This window comes from Phaseolus vulgaris, chromosome 2, assembly GCF_000499845.2.
Source record: "Phaseolus vulgaris cultivar G19833 chromosome 2, P. vulgaris v2.0, whole genome shotgun sequence".
NCBI lineage: Eukaryota > Viridiplantae > Streptophyta > Magnoliopsida > Fabales > Fabaceae > Phaseolus > Phaseolus vulgaris.
Window position 1 is genome coordinate 24,753,364 of NC_023758.2, and position 25,369 is coordinate 24,778,732.

Sequence of the window (25,369 nt, forward strand, 5' to 3'; positions counted from 1 at the left end):
AACTCTTTGAAAAACTCAAAAACTGTATTCCAAAATCTTATTACTCAAATCTGTTTTTCTGAATATATTCAAAGATGTTGTTTGTTATCAAATCTTAACAAACTCTTAATTGCATTTAAGGATTGGTCAAAGCATTTAAAGACTGGAGCGTAAGCAGTTAAATCATTTAAAGCTCAGTCAAAGATAAAACAATTTTTCTGTTATGGTACCAAAACATACAATCGGTTGTTTCCTCGAATCAATCGGTTGTTTTGGTTTTAACAGCTCAACCATTTGAAAAACAGTTTTCAATCTTTTCTAAAAACATCTAAGTATAAACAATCGGTTGTTTCGACAAAACAATCGATTGTTTCTAACTTAGTTTGAAAAACATTTTTCTTTCAAAAAGATTGAGAATGCCTATGCTTTGGATTCAATCAAGGGGTGGATTACAATACTCAAACTACCCCAGAACCTATCTAGGACAACACATCAACAACAAGCACAGCCAAGGCTTCAACATCCTTCAAAGGGTTTGGATTCTTCAAAGCTTGAACACTACTTGGTTCAACACGACCATTAAATTTACCTTCCAAAGTATGTGGCACCTGCTAATGGACCCTTTGGGTTTCAATACCAATAAAAGCATTTCTGGAAAAGCTTGTCATCATAATAAAAAATCATGGAAAGTAATATTAAGTGTAATTAGAAGCTTTGCTACATCATATGGTACAACAATATTGGTCTTCAATTCTTGCATTAAAAAATTCGAACATTCTTCAACTTAATGGAAGTCTATGTAAGCCATTATGTTTCTACATTTATGAATACTTCTAGGACCCTTACTAGGTCTTTTAATACGTACTTCATACATCATTTATAAAAATCCATTCAACAACTGCACACACATTTGATTACAAAGCACATGTAACAAATTGTTCAGATCCACTAAGACAAGTAGACAATTGCACGACATGAAACTTCAGATCCAACGCACTCTGAACTGTTAGATTATATGGCTTTAAACTAGACGGGGGGTGAATGGTTTAAAGAGGGATTTCAAAAACTTTTAAGCCTTGAATGAAATTACTTCGAGAATATCTTGATAAAGAAATCAGTTTCTCAAAACACAAAGCTGAAAGCACAACACCAACAAAAAAATCGATTGTTTCGCATAAACAATAGGTTGTTTATACCAGTTTACAAATATCAAAACTGAATTTAAAGAGTTAAGGGATAGAGAAAATGCACACAGAGATTTATATTGGTTCACTCTAAATCCAGAACTACGTCCAGTCTTCTCAGAAACCACTGAGGAACACCACTAAGCAATCAAACATAGATCACTTACAACACAACCAAGAAAGTGACCTTGATCCCCTCAAGACACACACTTCTCTTGGCTAACACACCAACACTAAGAATGTTGATCTTGATCCCCTCAAGAACACACAACACTTCTCAGCAAACACACAAAGATTCTTGTTCAACAAATACAAGGATTACACTTGTTACAGAAGCAAATATGAAATCAATACAAGCAGAAATCCTATCTCACACACACTTTGATCAATCTCAATCTCTAAGCAATCTCAACTCTTTGAAAATCAGAATCTTGTAAAACTCAAATCTGTTTTACTGTTTTATATCAAAGATTGTTGTTTGTTATCAAATCTTAACAAACTATTAATTGCCTTTAAAGATTTGTCAAAGCATTAAAAATTGGAGCGTAATCAGTTAGAAAAACATTTAATGCTCAGTCAAAGCACAAACCATTTTTTTGTTATGGTACCAAAACAAACAATCAGTTGTTTCTTCGAATCAATCGGTTGTTTTGGTTTTAACAGCTCAACCATTTGAAAAACAGTTTTCAATATTTTCTTAAAACACCTAAGTATAAAAACAATCGGTTGTTTCAACAAAATAATCGGTTGTTTCGACAAGACAATCGGTTATTTTTCACTTAGTTTGAAAAACACTTTTCTGCTAAAAAGATTGAGAATGTCTATGCTTTGGATTCAATCAAGAGTGGATTACAAAAAAATCTACCCCAGATCCTATCTAAGACAGCTCAGCAACAGCAAGCACAGCCTAGCCTTCAACATCCTTCAAAGGGTTTGGATTCTTCAAAGCTTGAACACCACTTGGTTCAACAATCTCCCCCTATTTGATGAAGACAAATCCCTGATGTTTGTGTTGTACCTGATTGAATCTGAAGCAGTACCTAAAAAAGAACATATCTACCATCAAATGCTTCTTACAACAGCAGGTTAGTTTTTCACACATTTAAAACATAAAATCTGATAAACAATCAGTTGTTTACTCGAAACAATCGGTTGTTTTTATCAGCAGCAGCAGAAAACAGTTTTATATCAGAGATTTTAACAGAATTAAACAGTTTCAGATAAGGATACACAAGACCAATTAATTCTCCCCCTATTTGTTTTCACAAATAGACTTTAACAGTAACGACACAAATTTAGGAGAGATTATTAAGGTCAAGGATACCTAACTCATTTCTTAGGAAGAAAAACCTCTCTTTTGGTAGTGGTTTCATGAAGATGTCAGCTAGTTGCAGTTTGGTCTCCACAAACTTCACTTCACAGTTCCCATTGTTTACATGATCCCTGATGAAATGATGTCTTATCTCAATATGTTTTGTCCTTGAGTGCTGAATTTGATTTTTGGTAAGATTGATGGCACTTGTGTTATCACACATCAAAGGGACTTTGCTGATCTTTAATCCAAAGTCTACAAGTTGTTGTTTGAGCCATAGAATCTGTGCACAACAGCTTCCAACAGCTATATACTCAGCCTCAACAGTAGAGAGAGCAACACATGCTTGCTTTTTGCTATGCCATGAGATTAGACTTGAGCCAAGAAGGTGGCAAGTGCCACTTGTGCTCTTCCTATCTAGCTTGCAACCTGCAAAGTCAGAATCTGAATAACCAATTAAATGAATTGGAGAGTGAGAAGGATACAATAACTCAATAGTTGATGTTCCTTTTAGATATTTCAGAATTCTTTTTGCAGCTTTGAAGTGTGACTCTTTAGGATTTGCTTGATATCTAGCACAAAGGCACATGGCAAACATGATGTCCGACCTACTAGCTGTTAGATATAGCAAAGAGCCAATCAATCCTCTGTATTTGGTTTGATCTACACTCTTTCCAGCAGAATCATCATCCATATAGCAGCTTGATGGCATTGGAGTGCTTGCTTCTTTGCAGCTTTCCATTTCAAATTTCTTTGAGAATCTCCTTGCAATACTTTGATTGACATAGAAAGATCCCATCCTTTGTTTGCTTAACCTGCAATCCAAGAAAGAAAGACAATTCTCCCATCATAGATATTTCAAACTCACCTTTCATTGCAGCCACAAATTCTTCACACAACCTATCTTGTGTAGCACCAAAAATGATGTCATCAACATAGATTTGTACAATAATTATTTCTGAATTTTGACTTTTTGATGAAGAGAGTCTTGTCTATCATTCCCCTTTCATAACCATGTGATAGCAGAAAGTTGCTAAGCCTCTCATACCACTGCCTTGGAGCTTGCTTCAATCCATACAAAGCTTTCTTCAACTTGAAGACATGGTTGGGATGCTTATGATCTTCAAAACTCGGTGGTTGATCCACATACACTTCCTCATTGATGTAGCCATTCAAGAAGACACTCTTGACATCCATTTGGAAGAGTTTGAAACCACTCATACAAGCAAAAGCCAGCAGTAGCCTCACAGCCTCCAACCTAGCAACAGGGGCAAAGGTTTCACCATAATCTATGCCCTCCTCTTGATTGTAGCCTTTGTCAACTAGCCTTGCTTTGTTCCTTGTGATCACACCATCTTCATCTAACTTGTTTCTAAATACCCACTTCGAACCTATAATGTTCATCTCATCTGTTATAGGGACAAGAAACCATACCTCATTCCTTGCAAACTGATTCAGCTCTTCATACATAGCTTCAACCCACTTCTCATCCTTGAGAGCTTCATCTATTGACTTTGGTTCAATTTGTGAGACGAAAGTTGTGTGCCTGCAGAAGTTTGAGATGGAGCTTCGTGTGGAGACATCATGCTCATGCACCACCCTTCCAAGAGAATGCACTTTTCAGTGTGGGTGAAGTTAGAAAAATTTACTATGTGCCTAAACTTTGTCACAGGTCACCACATTTTCTTTCATAGGTCACCACATATTCCCTATCAGGTCACCTAGTCTAACATGATCCAAGTCCATCTGTGATTGCACTTGTTCGCATCCATATAGGTCGGTCCCTCCTCCCTCACTTGGCACTCACATTATGCTCATGCATTGCCCTTCCGAGAGAATGCACTTTTCAGTGTGGGTAAAATTAGAAAAAGCTACTATGTGTTCAAAAACTTTGTCACAAGTCACTACATTTGCCTTCAAAGGTCACCACTTATTCCCTACCAGGTCACAACCAAGTCTGACATGACCCAAATCCATTTTTAATTGCACTTCTTCACATGCATATAAGTGGGGCCCTCCTCACTCACTTTACATGAACATGATGCTTACGCATCGCCCTTCCCAAAGAATAGACGTTTCTTTGTGGGTAAAATTAGGAATATGTACTCCGTGAGTAGAAACTTTGTCACAGGTCACCATATTTTCCTTTATGGGTCACCATTTATTCTCTACCAGGTCACCACCATGTTTGACATGATCCAAGTCCATCTGTGATTTCACTTATTCACATGCATATGGGTTGGGTCGTCCTCACTCACTTCTGTTAGAGTTATAGGGCTAAAACAAGAGGGGGTGAATTGTTTTTGAAAGATTTTCGCAAGTATTGAAGGTAGAGTGAAAGGTTATGAAGAATTAATCAATGGAAAAACTGTTCAGCCAAATATAAAACTGTTTTAAGCTAGATGCAGAAATTCAACCTGTTGTTTTTACAAAATAACCGGTTATTTTTATCAGCAGTTTTATCAAAACAGATTTAAAGCAGTTTAAATAGTGTAAGGATAGAGAGATTCACACAAAATGTTTATATTGGTTCACTCAACACCTAAGCTACATCCAGTCCTCAGAAACCACTGAGAATTCACTATGTAATCAATCACAGATTACAAATTACTCAACCACAAAGAGGTGACTTTGAATCTCACAAAGCCCACTTACCCTCTTTGCAACACCACACACCTCAAGCTAGAATCCCACTGACTTTATAGGATTTCACACTCCAAGAATGTTGATCTTGATCCCCTCAAGAACACACAACACTTCTTGAAAACACCAGTACATAAATACAATTATTAAGAATGAAGGGAATAAAAAACACCTGGGTAAATTAAAAGATCAAATATCATAATACAAGACCCAATCCTATTCCACACAATTGAGATTATCCAAAGCTCTTTCAAAATTGTTTTTGATTGATCTCTTTCTTAGTTCTAACTTAGGAGCGTAAAAAACACCTTTTTATCTTTCAATCAAATGGTTAAAACAGTTTACAATAAAAACCCAAAAGCAGTTGGAATTATTCAAAACAGAAAAACCACCTAACAACATTATGTTATGGTTTTCAGTAAAACAGTCGGTTGATTTTTCGAAATAACCAATTGAATGTTTTTTTACAGCATTCAAAATCACTAAGTGTCAAATAACCTGTTGTTTCAAAATTTTAACCTGTTAAAATTTGTTTGACAGCAAAGGCAAAGACAAAGCTTTTCCAAATCAGTTTGAAATCTACTAAGTGTCAAACTACCTGTTAAAACGAATTTTAACCTGTTGAAATTTGTTTGACAGCAAAGGCAAAGACAAAGCTTAAAATCCACTGTGTCAAACAACCTGTTAAATCGAAATTTCAACCTGTTGAAATTTCACTTCCTTTTAGAAATTCATCTTTTCAAAATGTTAAAGATTCAATTGAGCTTGGATCAACTTAAGGAGTGAATTAACAAGTTTCAAACAACTAGACACACACACAACAACAGCAAGGTCTTCAAACTTTCCATTAGGATTTGGAGACATCAAAGCATCTTGTTCAACAATCTCCCCCTATTTGATGAAAATAAATCCTTGGTTCGCTTGTGATGTGCTTGTGATGTTCTGTTTGAATTTGTCAGTACCTGCAAAACATAATTTGTGCATGTACTAGAAGTAATCATATCCATATATCATTAGCACCATAGAACTAGTTTTCACTAGGTGATTCTCATAAGGAAAACCAACAAAATCAGTGTGAAAACTAGTGAAAGCAAGGTGCAAAAACAAAGCTATGCAGCAGCTAACTAAATCATATAAACTTAGTTTAAAAGCATATATGTAGCAGATACATAGCAACATACAAACCATATAATTCTCCCCCTATTTGTCTTCACAAATAGAATAGAAGAAGGGTTAAAACTGAATGAAGAAAACCAGAATACCAATGTATGTAGTAGCACCATTGCAGCAACAAACCTGTGATACCATATCAGAATTGCAACTGAAATCTGTAGTGTATCAGAGTTATGACAACAACAGAATAAACCAGAAAATCAATGTGTGTAGCAGCAGAACATAGCAATTTCCAACACACCATAAGAGTGCAGAATTACAACACACAAACCACCAATTTTCCCTTTCTTTCCAAGGGTTCTCCTTTTCATTCACCATCTCCAAGCAAGGTGAATACTTCAAATGTAATCACATTCACAAATATCATCAACCCCATGACCACCAATGTGATTGTCATTCATAAAAAGCTTTGAATTTCAAGGAAAACAAAGAATACATCTCTTTGTTATCTGATTCAGAGGCATAGTAAATGCATTTTGACCCACAATGGGTTTTGAAAGAAAAGAAACAACTGTAACCGTGCATAAGAAATCATAACAACTTTATTCAAATGTGCCAGAGGTAAAACAATCGGTTGATTCATGAAAACAATCAGTTATTTTTCTGAGACAACAAGAAAAAGTTATTTTTCAAAGCAAATCATCTTTCAAAGTGATGGGAAATGCATAATGAAATACATTCATACCTTTGCATTATCTCAAGCATGTTTAGAATTTCATTTGGTCTTATGAAGCCAAAAGAATGGGATGAACATATACAACTTACTTTACATAGCTCATGAACTTTGTTAATAATTTAAGTAAGGTGTATGCTTTTGAACCATAAGCATCACTTTGATTATTCTTCATCATAGCACATGTACCTTAAAGGTCTTGCAACACATAATTGATGCATATAAAAAGCAAGTTGCAAGATAACAAGACACACACAAACTAGTTTTCTGCATATACAACATTAGCAGAAAAACCATAAAAATTGAAGTATTCAAGTGCTTTCAAGTGCAGAAAAGAAGCAACATGATGCACATTTTTAAAGCTATTTATACAACCAAATCAAGCATAAACTTCTCCCCCTATTTGATCTACAAATAGACAATGAGAACGGTTATACAAAGCAGAAATCAGAATGATAACACAATAGTCCAACAGTACAAACAATTTTGACATTTCAAGAATAGACCATGTCATAGAGCTTTCAATAAAACAAGTGGATATCATCTTTTATTATCATACTCTGAGGCATACTCAATGTATATTTGTTCATAAGAAAGATTTGAAAAGGAGAAATAGGTTTAATCATGCATAAGCAAACATGGCAGCATTATACAGAGGTGCCAAAGAAAAAACAATCGTTGTTTCGAAAAAACAATCGGTTGTTTTACTGTGACAGCAAAAAGAACATTTATCATAACCAAAAATTACCTTTTAAATTGATGAAAATGCAGTATGCAATTTGTTCATACCTTTGCACAGAGAACCCCAATAGATTCACCCAAAAAGAAGACTTTGAGATGTTCATATGGTCACAAGGTACACTTACATAAATTGAGAAATGAAAACACACATACTCTTTATTCTTGAAGTTTCTCTTTTGACCAACCACTATGCATGAGCCAAGGATGTCTCTTGACATTCAAAGAACCCTGCAAGACATATACAATTGAAAAGTACAGGCACAAAGACATATTTTGCTCTTGATATTCTTCCCTTTAGCAGTCATTCTTCAAGCCCAAAAAATGATTCTTGGCTGCCAAGGATACCTACAAGAAAAGATTAAAAAGCAAGATTTGGTCCCCTTATGAATTTGGGTCCAATGATGTTAATAGGAGCCTTAAGAATCTTAGAAACCTTAAGAACCCATTTCAAAATACCTTTAGAAACAGAAAACTTCCTTATTCTGCAGAATCTAACAGTATGACCCTTTTTCATGCAGTAAAAGCAAATTTTAACCAGTTGTTTTGACAAAACAACAGGTTGTTTTCCAAAGAAACTTGAAAAGGGTTTTGAAACAGATTTGTTATTGTTGTTTGGATTAAACCCCAACCCAGCCTTGCCAAAAACACATTTTTGAGAAGCAATAACAGTTTCAAGATTGGATTGACCTTTCGGAAACTTGTCCATGGTTTTTAAAAGGTAGTGCATTTTCTTTTCAAGTGATTCACAATTTTCACAAAAGCTAGAATCACACTTGCAAGAAGAATTATTGTAAATCATTTCCAAAGTTTCAAAATCTGTTTTTGAATTGTTCAACTCTTCTTCCAAAGTTTTGACTCTATTTTCCAACCAGTTGTTTAAACCTTTCAATCGGTTGTTCAAAAGGGCCAACCTATTAGCTTCTTCATGAGTCTCATTGAAGGCCTAAACAAGTTGGCTATAATTTTCAACATTAATGGAAGAACTTGAACTTACACTGCTTGATTCGGATTCTTCCATTGCCATGAAACACAGATTGGCTTCCTCATCATGCTTTGATGAAGAACTTGAAGATGAATCATTATTGTATGCTCTTCTTGATTTGCCTTTCTTCTTATACTTCTTGTAACTCCCTTTCTCTTTGCTCACATTGCTTGGACATTCAACCTTGATGTGTCCATGTTTACCACATCCAAAACAAGTGCAGTTTGTAGAATTAAATTCATTAACATTCTTGGTATTGTACTTGTTTGATGGCTGGTTTTTGTCCTTGTTGTTCTTCACATCAATTGCACCTTCATGGAAATCCTCAAGGATGTCCCACATCTCCTTTGCAAAAACACATTTTGAGACCCTGAAAAACTTATTGGAATTTAAGGCATAAGAGATGATATTCTTAGCAATGCAATCATATTGAGCTCTTTTACTTTCAAACTCAGTTCATTCGGACCAAGATTTTTCAATAAAAACATCATCTTTTTCAATTTTAGGAACAAAGGGGTCATTTACAATAGCATCCCAAATTCCTCTATCAATTGATTCAACAAAGATTTTTCATTCTAACCTTCCAGAATTGATAATTCAATCCACAAGACAAAGGTGGTCGGTTATTGAAGCACCCTCCCCAAAGGGTAATTTTTCAGCCATTTTAATAAAAAATGGTTTAGGATCAAAACTTAAATAACTTTCAAGTACCTTGCCCTGATACCAATTGTTAGAATTATAGGGCTAAACCAAGAGGGGGTGAATTGTTTTTTAAAGATTTTCGCAAGTATTGAAGGTAGAGTGAAAGGCTATGAAGAATTAATCAATGGAGAAACTGTTCAGCCAAATATAAAACTGTTTTAAGCTTGATGCAGAAATTCAACCTATTGTTTTTACGAAATAACCGGTTGTTTTTATCAGCAGTTTTATCAAAACAGATTGAAAGCAATTTAAATAGTGTAAGGATAGAGAGATTCACACAGAATGTTTATACTGGTTCACTCAACACCTAAGCTACATCCAGTCCTCAGAAACCACTGAGAATTCACTATGTAATCAACCACAGATTACAAATTACACAATCACAAAGAGGTGACTTTGAATCCCACAAAGCCCACTCACCCTCTTTGCAACACCACACACCTCAAGCCAGAATCCCACTGACTTTATAGGATTTCACACTCCAAGAATGTTGATCTTGATCCCCTCAAGAACACACAACACTTCTTGGAAACACCAGTACATAAATACAATTATTAAGAAGGAAGGGAATAGAAAACACCTGGGTAAATCACAAGATCAAAGATCAGAATACAAGACCCAATCCTATTCCACACAATTGAGATGATCCAAAGCTCTTTCAAAACTGTTTTTGATTTATCTCTATCTTAGTTCTAACTTAGGAGCGTAAAAAACACCTTTTTATCTTTCAATCAAATGGTTAAAACAGTTTACAATAAAAGCCCCAAAGCAGTTGGAATCATTCAAAACATAAAAACCACCTAACAACATCCTGTTAAGGTTTTCAGCAAAATAGTCGGTTGATTTTTCGAAATAACCAATTGAATGTTTTTTTACAGCATTCAAAATCACTAAGTGTCAAATAACCTGTTGTTTCAAAATTTTAACATGTTAAAATTTGTTTGACAGCAAAGCCAAAGACAAAGCTTTTCCAAATCATTTTGAAATCTACTAAGTGTCAAACAACCTGTTAAAATGAATTTCAACCTGTTGAAATTTGTTTGACAGCAAAGGAAAAGACAAAGCTTAAAATCCACTGTGTCAAACAACTTGTTAAATCGAAATTTCAACCTATTGAAATTTTACTTCCTTTTTGAAAATTCATCTTTTCAAAATGTTAAAGATTCAATTGAGCTTGGATCAACTAAAGGAGTGAATTAACAAGTTTCAAACAACTAGACACACACACACAACAACAGCAAGATCTTCAAGCTTTCCACTAGGATTTGGAGACATCAAAGCATCTTTGTCAACAACTTCATACGAACATGATGGTTATGCGCCGCTCTTCCTAGAGAATGCACTTTTCTTTGTGGGTCAAATTAGGAGAATATAATCTATGTGCATAAACTTTGTCACAGGTCATCATATTTTCCTTCATGGGTCATCACTTATTCTCTACTAGGTCACCACCATGTCTAACATTACCCAAGTCCATCTGTGATTGCACTTTTTCACATGCATATAGGTGGACCCCTACTCACTCACTTCATACGAAGATGATGCTCATGCACCGCCTTTCCCAGAGAATGCACTTTTCTCTGTGTCAAATTAGGAAAATGTACTCCGTGTGCAGAAACTTTGTCACAGGTCACCACATTTTCCTTCATGGGTCACCACTTATTCCCTACCACTTCACCACAATTTTATTTTGTTCGCTATTTTAAAATTGTATAAATGATCAATTTTTTAGAAACATTGAGTACAACTTTTTGATCGAATGTTGCTTATGCTTAGTATCATAAACTTTTGTCTTCCTCGCTTTGATCCTAGTTGGTAAAAAAGTTGCCAATTTTTGTACTTTAACTTAATATTCTTCACTTTACACATATTTTAGTGCAGCAAAATGGGGAAAGGTAAATATTTATAACTTTCTTTTGACTGAGTCCAAGCAACTAAGAACGAAGTCATCCTTCATCAAGGACCACCATTAAATTTACCTTCCAAAGTATGTGGCACCTGCTAATGGACCATTTGGGTTTCAATACCAATAGAAGAATTTATGGAAAAGCTTGTCATCATATCAGAAATCATGGAAAGTAATATTAAGTTTAATTAGAAGCTTTGTTGCATCATATGGTACAACAATATAGGTCTTCAATTCTCGCATTAAAAAATTGGAACATTGTTCAACTCAATGGAAGTCTATGTAAGTCATTATGTTTCTACATTTATTAATGCTTCTAGGACTCTTACTAGGTCTATTAATATGTACTTCATACATCGTTTAGAAAAATTCATTCATCAACTACACACACATTTGATTGCAAAGCACATGCAACAAATTGTTTAGATCTACTAAGACATCTAACGAATAAGTAGACAATTGCACGACATGAAACTTCAAATCCAACGCACTATGAAACACCATCATTCTGAACTACCACGAAAGTTGAAGTCCGTCAACACACTTTCTCATTCTGCATTACGTGCATCTAGGACCCAATTGCAAACATTTCTTGACGAAATGCTTGAAGTTCGTCCTGAAAAATTTGTGAAAATCAATTTTCAGTGAACAATAAAACTTAGAACTTTTAGTCTAATAGTGAAGGGAACAAATACGTACGATCACTACAAGAAAATAGCCATTTTGCGTGGGCCAAAAACGGATGCAAAAGTGAAAAAAAAGACGTTTATGCGTCGGAGTATTGTCCGTTTCGCATCTGACGAAAAAAGCATGGAAGCAAATACAAATTAGCGTGGGCCAGAAAGTTGGACACCTCTTGACAGAGCCAAGCCCACGCAAAACGGACGCAACATGCAGAATCTGGGTGGACGCAAAAAATGGACGCACATGCGGCGACTTTTGCCTGGGCCTATCCGACGCATAATTATCAGATTTTGCGGATTTTTTCGTATGTAATTTACAAAAATTTATTTTTAATTTTCCCATTATTACTAATTATTTTTTATACCTATTTATATTTTTTTTAATAATGTTGGAAAACGAACGCAACATGCAGAATATGGGTGGACGCAAAAAAACGGACGCACATGCGACGACTTTTGCGTGGGCCTATCCGACGCATAATTATCAGATTTTGCGGATTTTTCCGTATGTAATTTAAAAAATTTATTTTTAATTTTCCCATTATTTTTAGTTTTAATATGTACTTCATACATCGTTTAGAAAAACTCATTCAACAACTGCACACACATTTGATTGCAAAGCACATGTAACAAATTGTTTAGATCCACTAAGACATCTAACGAATAAGTAGACAATTGCACGACATGAAACTTCAGATTCAACGCACTCTGAACCACCATCATTCTGAACTACTACGAAAGTTGAAGTCCGTCAACACACTTTCTCATTCTGCATTACGTGCATCTAGGACCCAATTGCAAACATTTCTTGACGAAATGCTTGAAGTTCGTTCTGAAAAATTTGTGAAAATCAATTTTCAGTGAACAATAAAACTTAGAGCTTTTAGTCTAATAGTGAAGGGAACAAATACGTACGGTCACTATAACAAAAACAGTCATTTTGCGTGATCCAAAAACAGATGCAAAAGTGAAAAAACAGACGCTTATGCGTCGGAGTATCGTCCGTTTCGCATCCGACGAAAAAAGCATGAAAGCAAATACAAATTAGCATCGTCCAGAAAGTTCGACGCATCTTGCGTGAAGCCCACGCAAAACAGACGCAACATGCAGATCTAGGTGTACGCAAAAAACGGACGCACATTTGGCGACTTTTGCGTGGGCCTATCCGACGCATAATTATCAGATTTTGCGGATTTTTCCGTATGTAATTTACAAAAATTTATTTTTAATTTTCCCATTATTACTAATTATTATTTATACCTATTTATATTTTTTATTAATGTTGGAAACATTTTGCATTGGATAGGACTCGAACACAAGTCATATGAAACATTCTGCACTGAATATAATATTAATAATATGAATATAATATTAGTAATATGAATATTTATACTAATAATATTAATAATAATACTAATAATATTAATAATAATATAAATAATGTTAATAATATTCATAATATTTATAATAATATTAATAATATTTATAATAATATTAATAATATTTATAATAATATTTATATATTAATAATAATATTTATAATAATTTTAATTATAATAATAATATTAATAATATTATTAATAATAATAATATTATTAATAATAATATTAGTAATAATATTAATAATATGAATAATATTAATAATATGAATAATATTAATAAATATTAATAATGTGAATAATATTAATAAATATTAATAATATGAATATAATTTATTTTATTATTATTAATAATAATTATATTAATATGTATAAATTATGTTAATAATAATAAGTATAATAAAAATGATAATATGACCAAAAAACTTGTATGGTCTAGTGGTTAACTCTGCCTCTGGGCACTGGAGAGTCCTGGCTGCTGCAGTTTCCTTGCAATATTAATGAAAAAATTAAAAATAAATTATCCTTAAGTAATAATGCTTCCAACATTAATAAAAAAATATAAATAAGTATAAATAATAATTAGTAATAATGAAAAAATTAAAAATAAATTTTTGTACATTACATACGGATAAATCTGTTTGTAATTACATACGGATTCAGAATCCGTATGTAAATCTGTTTTACATACGGTTTTACATACGGATTTTGGTTGTATGTAATTCCAATTTTTCTTGTAGTATACATTTTTGCTAATTCTTTAAGATGATCTTATGCTTCATTTATGAGAAATAACATCTTTAAAATTATAATGAATATCAAAACAAAAATCCTAGTTCATTCAGCCATTGCACACATATAACATTTAAATTTATTTAAGTTACTAATTAAAAAATTTATCTAACTTTTTTTTTCTTAAACCAAATAAAACATTTTTAGATAAAATTTATTCTCTATTTTTAAATACATCCATTACCATTTGCACTAATTAATTACTTCATCTTGAATTTATATTCTTAAATTTATGTATATTTTATATAATATTTACAAAATTTAAATACACATTTGTTTTTTACTTTTCTTTTACTATTTTTTAATTAATTATTATTTTTCTACATGTTTTCAAATCTTTATAAACTTTTTAAGATAACTTCATTTAAATAATTTCAAAATTAAACACTTCCTCAATTTAATAAATTTAATTTAACTAATTTATATCATAATTTTAAAAAAAATATTTATGACAATATATAAATAAAATAAATTTAAAATAAATAATTTTTAAAATAATAAAATATTTTATATAACATTTAAATAATTTAAATAGATCTTTTCTTTTACTAAATTAATTTTAAATCAAACACTTAAATAATTTAATAATTTTAATTTAACTAATTTATATTAAAATTTGATAAATTAAATAATTTATTATAATATTAAAGAAATAATTTTAAAATAAATACAATAAAGAATTAAATATTAAAATATTTGTTATAGATTAAATAAATTTAAATTAATAATTTTAAAATCCTAAAATATAAACATGTGTGGGCTTTGCGTGGGTTGTGACGGACGCATATGCGTGGGCCGTGGCCAACGCAAATCCGACGCATATGCGTGGGATGCAGCCGACGCATGCCGACACATATGCGTGGTTCTGGGCCGACGCAAACTAGACTGTTTTAAAAAAAAAACATTAAATCCATAAGTGCGTCCGTTTTGCGTCCATTGCCATTTTTGCGTGGGTTTCTCGCCATTTTGGCCGACGATAGTAGCGTCCGAAAATGGCCCACACAGAATTTGGAAGCTATTTGGCTGTTTTCTTGTAGTGGGTGATGCATTCAGGCATCGTCTTCCTGTCATACTCAATATATTTCAAAACCAAAACTCCACAATCATAACTACATAAATGAAAGCACGTCAAAATAAATTACATATTCATATGCATGAAAATAAGAAATCTTTTCATTTCAATACTAACCCGTTTGGCTGTATAGTAAGTTTTTGTTTGACTACTTTTAAGGGGGACTATTCATTCCACCAAACTTCTGCAGAATTTTGTACAAATGGTCAACTTGCACAGTCTGCACCATCTAATACAAGAACATCACAAGCGAAATACCAAATTCATGGTTTCATTCTTTACTAAACATCATCTTCTACTCTTTACCATGGGCTCTAAAGAACTCATTTAACCCACTTTCTCCCCACCTCATGCCCCTCCCCAACTAAGACAAACACTTACTTCCCATTTCCATAAAAAAAATTCATGGGTCTGTGCACAAAGTCTAATGTGGGTCATCATATACTGTCACCTTCTAAGTTCAGTGAATTTTGTGCTTACTTAACACTTCCCTACACTCTTGGCTTCTAAAAACCTTATTTAAGGTACTTTCGCCCTACATTATGCCCCACCCCAACAAGAATAGCTTCAGAAAATATCTTTTTTGGAGAAAAAAAATGCTAAAAAAACATGCATAGTTACACAAACTACGTAAACGCAAATATATACTTTTAACAATATATTACACACACAAAAATCATGCTCCATAAAAAGACTAAATAGTAAACCTAGACAACTATGACCACATCATATTTAAATAAAAACTTTTGCTCATACAAGGGTCAGCACATGGCAAATAACACGGACCACTTAATACAAAGCACACAACATGAATGTTTCACTAAATAAAGATCTGAATAGAAAATGTATTACCTTTGGTCATCAATCCCTAAACCCACGGTGGAAGAGAAGGTAGAGGAGAAACCTTGAGAAGAAGGTGGAAGACAATGACTTGCAGTACGGCAAGAACGTGAAGGAGAATGAAGGAGAATGCGCACAACACTTGCAACAATGAAGAAAAATGAAGGAACATGAACGAGAATGAAAGAGAATGCCAACAAAAATGGAGGAGAAGAAGGTGTCCCAATTACTTCTGATATAACTTCTTCACATTCGGACCTTAAACAAAATTTTAAATCTATTAAACATAGACCCCACAATTCCAATAAAATAATATTAATTTTGCAACGTAGCGGTTGTATAGTGTAGCAAGTGCATTACCGGTTGTTCAACCATATTTTTCTTTCAAATGTGGTATATTATAAGTAGTTGGTGAAATTGATAGGGCCTAACATCGTCAACATAAAGGGTGTTGCTGATTATCTGTAGGCATAAACCCAATGAATTTGGTAAAATGCATTGGCTCTCAACTCTGACAGTATAAGCTAATCTCCATATCACCTAATTATACAACGAATCTCGTGCCGAGAAAAAAAAATAAATAAATACAATGAATCTCGTAACATGTTTTGACTCTTGACCATATAATAAGGTAACCTTTCTATCACCTATCGAAGAATCAGGTGACATGTTCAACTTTTGCCACACCTCTTCGTCTCTTTTCGTAACAGTATTTTGGATTATAGCCTCAGAACGTGCATGCGGATAAGTAAAATCATGCAGAATGAACGTTCTTACTGATGTAAAGGTGAATCTTTTTTTATCCATTAAAGATATACATACATATATATATATATAGACAAGAAAAATCATGATCAATCCTTTCCGAAGTCAATCTATACACCCCAGAAATAAACACATTATTAAGTGTATGTTATGACTACAAGAAAGTCACACAGGAAAATGAGAACAAGAGGAAAATTTTCAGAAAATACAACAACAGCAACAAACCTTGACTCACCCTAGTCACACATGATGTCAATGGGTTGGTTAAAAAGTAATGATAACAAAAAGGAGATTTGATGATTTAAAGTGGAGTATTTTCTTAAGATGCTAGAGGTGGATATGGAGGCCAGTAAAGATGAAATCCAATCTTGTAGACAACAGTAGTAGCCTTTACATCAAGTGGAGAAGAGGTGACATAGCCATGCACAAACAAGAAATCTTCAGTGCCTCCTACAACTGGATAATCCGAACGCTCGAGGCTATTTGTGCCTCCAACAATGGAAATCGAGCCCTTGTGATTCTTCACCCGAAGAGTTAGCTTTGCAACCGAAATGCTGCTGAGTCCATCAAGACCAGAGGTGATGGAAGTTCCTTCTGCTGTCCCAAGTTGTTTGGAGGATCTGTTTGCTTTGGCAGTCAAAGGGTCCTGAAACACAAAAAGGCTACCAAAAGGGGTTGAGGTTTCACTCTTTCCTTCACTTCCTTCCACCCCATTTACTATCACAAACCCTGTTTTGTTTGTAGTTTCGTGTTGGAACAAGGTGAAGTGAAGAGATTTTGGACTAGGGTTGCGACGGTCACGACGGTAGTTGTGGTTGAGATGGGAGCCACAAGTGCCCTCAAATGGGATTAGGGCTAAAACTGAAAGGAAAATAGGAAGAGCATAGTTATGAGAAGCAAATGCCATGGTTAGGTTTGTTTTGATCACAGAAGAAATAGGTTTGCAGTATATATAGTGTGATGGCATCATCAATGAAAATGATGGGTAAGTAAACTAAGAATTAATAATTACTTATGAGAAACTAAATCTTTTTTATTCTATCATAAATTATGATCCTACTTCCATAACCATATGATGACGTTAGATGATATAATATCTGTTTTAGATTATTTTTCTTTTTAATTGAAATATAATTGAAGTCTTATTTGGTAATTTATGTTCTTTTTTTTATAGTTTAAGCAATCAAACTTTTTAAAATCCGTAATTTGATTCCAATTTTCTAATTTTTATATTTGAATTATATTTTTTCTTCTAAATGGTGCTTAAAAGAAATGCTAGACTTGAGTTTAATTGGACTAAAATTAAAAACAAATTACACCAAAAATGAGAATTGAAGTAAAAAATTTAAAATGTGAAGATTAAAGTTGCCGAAAAAAAAATTGTGAATGAAGAATGCTCTTAAAATCAAAATTACAAACGTTAATCATATATCAAGCACTCTATTAATATTTATTAGTCCTTCGGATTGAATTTCTTGCAAAAATTTAGAAATTATAAAATGTTTAACAAAAACTATTAACATTTTTTAAAAATACATATGTTTTATAATAACGTTTTGTTTTTATTAATCTTTCTTCTATTATCCATCATATTTACATTTTTCCTTTTCCTCTTTTAAGTATTACCTTTTTCCTTATTTCTGAACCATAAAATTTGTTTGAATCATGGAAGACCTTTTGGTTATTTCATAAGTACACATGTGTCCAGAAACAATGTAGAAAGAGTCAAACTACTTTATCTGGTTCATTTTGATTTTCCCAATGTTTGCAAAATTAAGAGCATATGATTAGTAAAGTGAACTTAGGTAAAACGTGTCCTTCAAAATAGAGCAGACACGTGATTAGTTGAGTGGTTAGTGAAACATGACACTCTCCTATAATTGTATAATTCAAGTTGCATGACCAACAAAACAAAAAATTCACTTCATTTTAATATTTTTCTTTTGTAATAGAAAAGGGGAAATTCATTCTAGTGAGTGGATACCATCTCTCTTACCACTGGAGTAAAATTATTAGTTATTGGTATGTTAATTGAACTATTCAACAAAATTTTACCAGTTAAAGATGACTGCAAAATAATAAAAAGGACATGTTAAAATAACATTTATATAAATTTTATGTAGGTATGTTATATGATATAGGTCACTGACTTTTAGATATGAAATTTTCATAGTATATAATATATAAGTTTCATAGTATAAGCGCATGCAAATTTTATTTTTTATAATATATAAGTGGAGATAAATATTCACTTCTTAATAAAAATAAAAATATATTTTTTTAAAAGAAAGTAGTAAAAAATAGTTTACCTTATTATCTATTTTCAATATTTTAATTAATCTATTTTCAATATTGGTTAGAGTAGGAAGGATTGTCCATTAAAACAATTATTATAAACTCTCAATTTTAAATTTCTTGTTGATTTTAAACATTTATATTTTTCTTTACAATGAGTATTTACAAAAGGTGGGGGCATTTTAAAATAATAAAAGCAAGAGTGTCTTGAATAAACGCCATCTCTCCAACAAAAGCTTTTCATAAAGTGCATAGAAATCAAACTTCAAATTACACTCTTAAAAGTCTTAACTATCATTAAAACACAATATATCTGAAAGTTAATTTTCATAAACATATAGAAGTTAAACTTTAAATGAAATCCTTAAAAACCCTACCCATTATGAACTTCTTCTTTTCGGTCACCAACTATCCATTATAACTTGGTTATACTTATTGTCGAAAAAGTAGGACAAGATGGAATGTTTGATAAATTCAAAAACAAGAATGATATTTTAATTGAAGCATTGTTATATAATTAAAATTTATTAATTTAAAGAAAATACTTTAAATTTCATGTCTAAAGTATTTTTTGATTGATTGACAATATAAACAAATTACAATAATAGAATATCAAAATTAAACTTTAAGGAATATTTACCTTTGCAGTTAGCACCAGTTTCCTGAAATTAAGTTGCAAATAATATTTAATGCATTTAATAATTTAATTACTTCCAAATTTTAAATTTTGAAATGTATTAAACACTTTTAAAAATTTGATTTTGGAAAGTGAACTGTAAATCGCTTTTGGAATTGAATTTTCGAAAAAGCATTAAAATTTTCAACATTAATTTTTTAAAATGATATAAAAGATTGATTTAACTTGATTCCTAATGATGTTAAAAAGTTATGATCAGTAGGGAAAGAAAAAATAATGCAAAACTAATTACAAATGATAGCTAGATTCTATGTCAGATTGCAGCCAATCAAAAAACCAACAATTTTATTATTTTTATTTTTTGTTGGCTGTTCCAGAAAGCCCAATGGCCTAGAGTTTCCTGGATTCTGAAATTACGAAAATTGGGCCTACATCTGGGTCGGAGGGCTACTTCTTCCTGCACCTCCATACCTTGTTGTGCCACCCCCATAAATTTTTCGTATTCCAAAAATACCCTTCTCAATATTCCGGATTACATAATCCGGAAGTCTTTTTCTAGATTCAGAATTAGCTTCCAGATTATGTAATCCAGAAGTCTTTTGTGATTAGCTTCCGGATTACATAATTTGAAAATCTTTTATATACATAAGATTAGCTTTTGGATTATTTAATTCGGAAGTCTTTTTTTCAGATTTGTTATTAGCTTCCGGATTACATAATCCGGAAGTCTTTTCTAAATATGAAATTGACTTCTGGATTATGTAATCCAGAATATATCCGGATTACATAATCCATAGGCTTATTATTTCAAATCCAAGGGGGTGAAAAGAAAAGAATAAAATGGTATTTTCATATTTAGTATGGGGTGGCACAAGAAGGTATGGAGGTGTAGGAAGAAAGAGTCGGGTCGGAGTTAGTTTATCTTGGGTTTTCTTCGTGCACTATATCATTTTGCAAGATGAATTATATCACAAAAGTAAAATGAGAGAAATAACCTCATAAGCTTTTAAAAAACTCTTAGGTTGTGTTTGAATTGGGGAGGTGACGTGTGAGAATTTGAGGGATTAGATGTTTGAATATTTGAGGGAGTGGATATGTGAAAATTTGAGAGGAAAGTGTGAAAAAATGAGTGTGTGGATTGTGGTAGGTTAAAGTGAATTTTTGAGAAAAAATTAATGAAGTTTGTGAGTGATATGATGTTGGTGAAATTTTTTTATTTTTTTTAAAAGATATAAAATGTAACTTTACAAATTTACCCTTATATTTAAAAATATTTAAATAATAAAATATATGGTATTTTTTGTGTAGATTAGAGTTAATTAAAATATTGTAAATTATTTTCGGTACCGATAAATAATTTATTTCAATAACACTAAATAATTATTTTAAAAAAAAAATACGAGTTACTTAATATTGTTAAAACATGAAAAGAATTATAAAAATAATATTATCTAAACATATACAGGATTATGCTATATCTATTTATACATTTTGAAAGTTTTCTATTTATTGAATTAGATTGTATGTAAGGTACATAACACAACATATAGATATTTTAGAGGACATTTTATAATGAAAAATGTTATATGTAAAGTGAATTGTACAATAAATTTATTTATAAATAAGAGAAAATATATAGAATAAAGTATGAAATACTATACAATATGATAAAAAAAATGTATTATTATATATATTATTGCGCAAAACAAAAAAAATGACAAAACGAGAAAAATATCACCGTACAGATTCACTCTCTCTCCTTTCGTGGACACCCCTTGATCCAAATAATGGATATCCTCTCATCTTATCATTTAGTCATAATATTTAAGGATTAATTTGACCACTAAATTATAATTTTAATAAATAATTTGACATTAAATTATAAAGTTCAATGACCTATTTGTAATATTTTTTTACTAGTAATCAACGTAGCTAAATTTGTAGCATTTTTATGATACATTGATCTGTAGAAATGGACATGTATTGTATTGAATCGAATTTATAAAATACATACATTCAAATAAATTGATCTCACAGACTTAAAGTGCTATGCATTTTAATTTTATCAACCCCTAAAAAAGTACACATTCTTCAATCTAAAACTTCAAGAGTTCAGTTATTCTACCTAAATTAAACTTTGAGCTAACATTGAATTCCTAACTGTTAATTACACAAGAATTGGTAGCTAACTACATATTGATGCAACAGATATCTATGTTTCAGACCTTGACAATATGTTGCAAAATAAAGTGGTAACCAGAAGGATGATAAATTAGCTAATGAAAATTGAGCATAGTTCCAAGCATAGTACTATGTTTCTTGGATTATTATTGTCTTCTATTCTTGATAGCTTCGATGCGTTCCAATGTTTCCAGAACATCTTTCATGGGAGGACGTTTTCTATGGTCACGTTGAAGGCATTTTAGAGTTAAATGTGCTGCTCGCATTGCTGCCTTGGTTGAATACTGACCCTCTATTCTCTCATCCATTATGCTTTTCAACTTCTTTTTATCAGAAAGAGAAGGCTTAGCCCATTCAATCAGATTCTGCTGCTCTAAGGGGCGATTTCTATCAAGTGCCCTCAACCCTGTCAGAATTTCAAGCAGCACTACTCCAAAACCATAAACATCACTCTTCACATACAAGTGGCCTGTTCAATCACAACACAATCCACACCCATGCATATTAGAAACAATAGGATCAAACTGTTCTTATGTTTCAACAAAGTAGTTTCTTCACAAAGCAACCATTTAAACTATGTATGTAGATATGATGATCACCTGTTGCAACGTATTCTGGAGCAGCATACCCATATGTGCCCATGATCCTGGTAGTCACGTGTGAATATCCCCCAGAAGGGCCTAATTTGGCCAACCCAAAATCTGAAATTTTTGCATTGTAATCCTACAAAAGATGAATAAATTAGATTTGTGGGTTTTCTATATTTCTTTAGAAGTCCTTTTAGAGAAGTTTATTCCAACATAGCATAAAACGAGTAGGTCCAAATTCAAAAACTTGCCATACAACCGAGCTAGAAGTTGCACTTAATTTATTTTGGCTTCCATTTCTCATGGTAATGAAAAAAGGTAGAAAATATAAGAGAAGTGTGAGAGAGGAAGTAGGTAAAAGTAGGAAACCTCATCAAGTAATATATTGGAGGCTTTGAAATCTCTGTATATGATTTGCTTTTCTGAGGTGTGTAAGAAAGCCAAGCCTCTAGCTGCACCAATAGCTATTTTGATTCGGGTGTTCCAAGACAGTGTTTCTGTGCTAGTATTTCCTAATTGGAAACAAAAACAAAAACAGACAGAATGAGCCAAACTCAACAAATCCATGACCAACAATTTTCTTATATATGTATTTTAGTTGTCTTAAGCTCATACTTCTAAATAGATGATTCTCCAAGCTTCCCTTTGGCATGAGCTCATACACAAGTAGAAATTCCACATCGTCACAACAGTAACCCAAAAGCTTGACCAGGTTTGGGTGAGAAATTCTTCCTAAAAAATTGATTTCTGACTGCATTGTCATAAAAACAGGGCAACATGTTAGTATCCAATCAAACATAAAAGAAAATCTCTCATACTGATTGAAACTAATAAATTAATAATAAAAAAATGATAAAAAGGGTTATTATTTTTAGCATAGATCGTTGACGTATTAATTTTTAATTAAAGATAATATTTTAACTAAAACTTGTTTCAAGTGGAATGTTAGTTATGTAATAAAACAATTATTCACTTACTTTTTCTCTACATCTGTATCACATTGTTAATCTAATGAGGATAATTTATAAGGAAAGAAAAAGCGAAAAAAAAGTTTAAAAAAATTAGCTGAAGTAATTTTTGAAAATAAGACACAAGAGTATAACCTTTTTCTCTTATTCTAAATTAATTAACATGATGGAAGATTTAATTTAAAAAGATTTTTTAATCTAAACTGACTAAATAACTTCTGATTTACTTTTAAAACTGCTATTTTGAGCTTTTTAACTTTATTTTTTAATTTTTTACACATCAATAGTAAAGAAAAGAGAAACAACAATGTAAATAATATAAATCAGTTCAAAATAATTTTAATATAGAGAAATATATTAATTTCATTATTTAATATTTGTGATCTTTGTAAGTGGAGAGATAAAATAAGGAGTAAAATACAGAACACAGAAGATGAAAATGGTTTAAAGAATGAGGAGAGTGGAAATTAAAGTAACCTGCCACTCTCGAAATCCCTGCACACTCTCGGAATTCAATTTCTTAACAGCAACTACCATTCCAGATCCAGATTTGGTTGGTGTCAGAGTTTTCTCATCCAACCATCCTTTGTAAACTTTCCCAAAACCCCCTTCTCCAAGCAATACATCAGACCTGAAACTCTTGGTTGCCGCTTTCAGATCCGCAAAATTGAACTGCTTCAAGTTCCTCGTTTCAACTCTCGGAAACACAGCGTTATTGCCACTGATACTACTACTGCTTCCTCCATCAACACTTGTGCCTTCACGCCCTGAACCTGCATCCCAACAAAGCACATCAAATCGCTAATTCTCTCTCACTTTTCATATGAAACTAAAAATATGAAGCAGTTGGTGACTTGCCGGAATAGGGAAGAGAACTAGAGGGTGTTTGGCGAGGAGCGAGAGAAGCAAAGCAGAGACCCATGTTGAATGTTGAGTAGTTAAATGGAGAATGAATTAATTGAAAAACCAAACAAGGACTAATGGGTGGCTAGTGTTGGGAAAAATGGGTCATTTTCGTTAGAAATGAAAGGATATTGTTTGACTGAGCGGTATTTATAGCCTTGTGTTTGCCGTGTTGGCCTCGTGTTTCGCTTCACTACTGCTTACTTTAAAATAGCAAAATTATATTTAATACTTTCGTATCACACAAATTTTTAATAAGAGTGCTTAACAATGCATCAGTGGTTAAATATATATTTTTATTATAGAGTAAAATTATATTTTGTTTTTATTTTAAACTTTAGATCACTTGTAAGAAGAAAATTAATAAAAATATTATTAAAATAATTTTTTGTTTTTCTTTACATATATCATCAATATCAGAAATAAGTCAATATAAAATATTTAAATATTTTATTTCATCTTAAAAATTTATTTATCATATAAAAAAATTAGTAAAATTTATTTTAACAATTTTTTTAATATAAATATACACAACACTATGTAGCACAGACACTGATACAGATACTGATACGACACGGATACGGACACGAAAATACATAAAATCTCTAAAATGTAGGACACGGGGATACGGATCTATATATTATATAATTACGAATTATATAAATTGACAATAAAGATTTATGTGCACAAGTATGTTCCAAATTATTTTTTGGAGCAGAAAAATATTTTTATGACTGGTTCACAAGGATTTATTTCTTATTTTTATAATCATAATAACAATTTATACAATAAAATTTGAATTTTTAAAAAATTAATGTATTTTTTCTTTTTAAAATTGTGTTATACGAGTGTCGATGTCCGACACAAATATCGGATACTAATACGTCATTTAAGAGAGTGTTCGAGCTTCATACACCACATCTAAAATGTCAAAAAAACAATTTCGGATAAAAATAAAATAAATAAAAAATA

At 32.0% G+C, this 25,369-nt stretch overlaps 3 protein-coding genes across 3 annotated transcripts; all 3 read right to left on the reverse strand.

The window, feature by feature from the left end:
- Positions 1 to 7,861: 7,861 nt before the first annotated feature.
- On the reverse strand, positions 7,862 to 9,029 carry LOC137809244 (uncharacterized). The gene is made up of 2 exons (XM_068610378.1): positions 8,700 to 9,029; positions 7,862 to 7,933 (listed from the first exon to the last, which is right to left on the reverse strand). Exons 1-2 carry the CDS (start codon positions 9,027 to 9,029, stop codon positions 7,862 to 7,864), a joined length of 402 nt encoding a protein of 133 aa, XP_068466479.1.
- Positions 9,030 to 16,898: 7,869 nt separating this feature from the next.
- LOC137809664 (disease resistance response protein 206-like) lies at positions 16,899 to 17,733 on the reverse strand. The gene has a single exon (XM_068610764.1). It carries the CDS (start codon positions 17,731 to 17,733, stop codon positions 17,146 to 17,148), a length of 588 nt encoding a protein of 195 aa, XP_068466865.1. The 3' UTR covers positions 16,899 to 17,145.
- Positions 17,734 to 21,723: 3,990 nt separating this feature from the next.
- Positions 21,724 to 24,537, reverse strand: LOC137811025 (probable serine/threonine-protein kinase PIX13). Its single transcript, XM_068612577.1, has 6 exons — positions 24,353 to 24,537; positions 23,972 to 24,267; positions 23,142 to 23,277; positions 22,896 to 23,038; positions 22,539 to 22,662; positions 21,724 to 22,408 (listed from the first exon to the last, which is right to left on the reverse strand). The coding sequence occupies exons 1-6, from the start codon at positions 24,414 to 24,416 to the stop codon at positions 22,086 to 22,088; spliced, it is 1,086 nt and encodes a 361-aa protein (XP_068468678.1). The 5' UTR covers positions 24,417 to 24,537; the 3' UTR covers positions 21,724 to 22,085.
- Between the last annotated feature and the right edge of the window lie 832 nt (positions 24,538 to 25,369).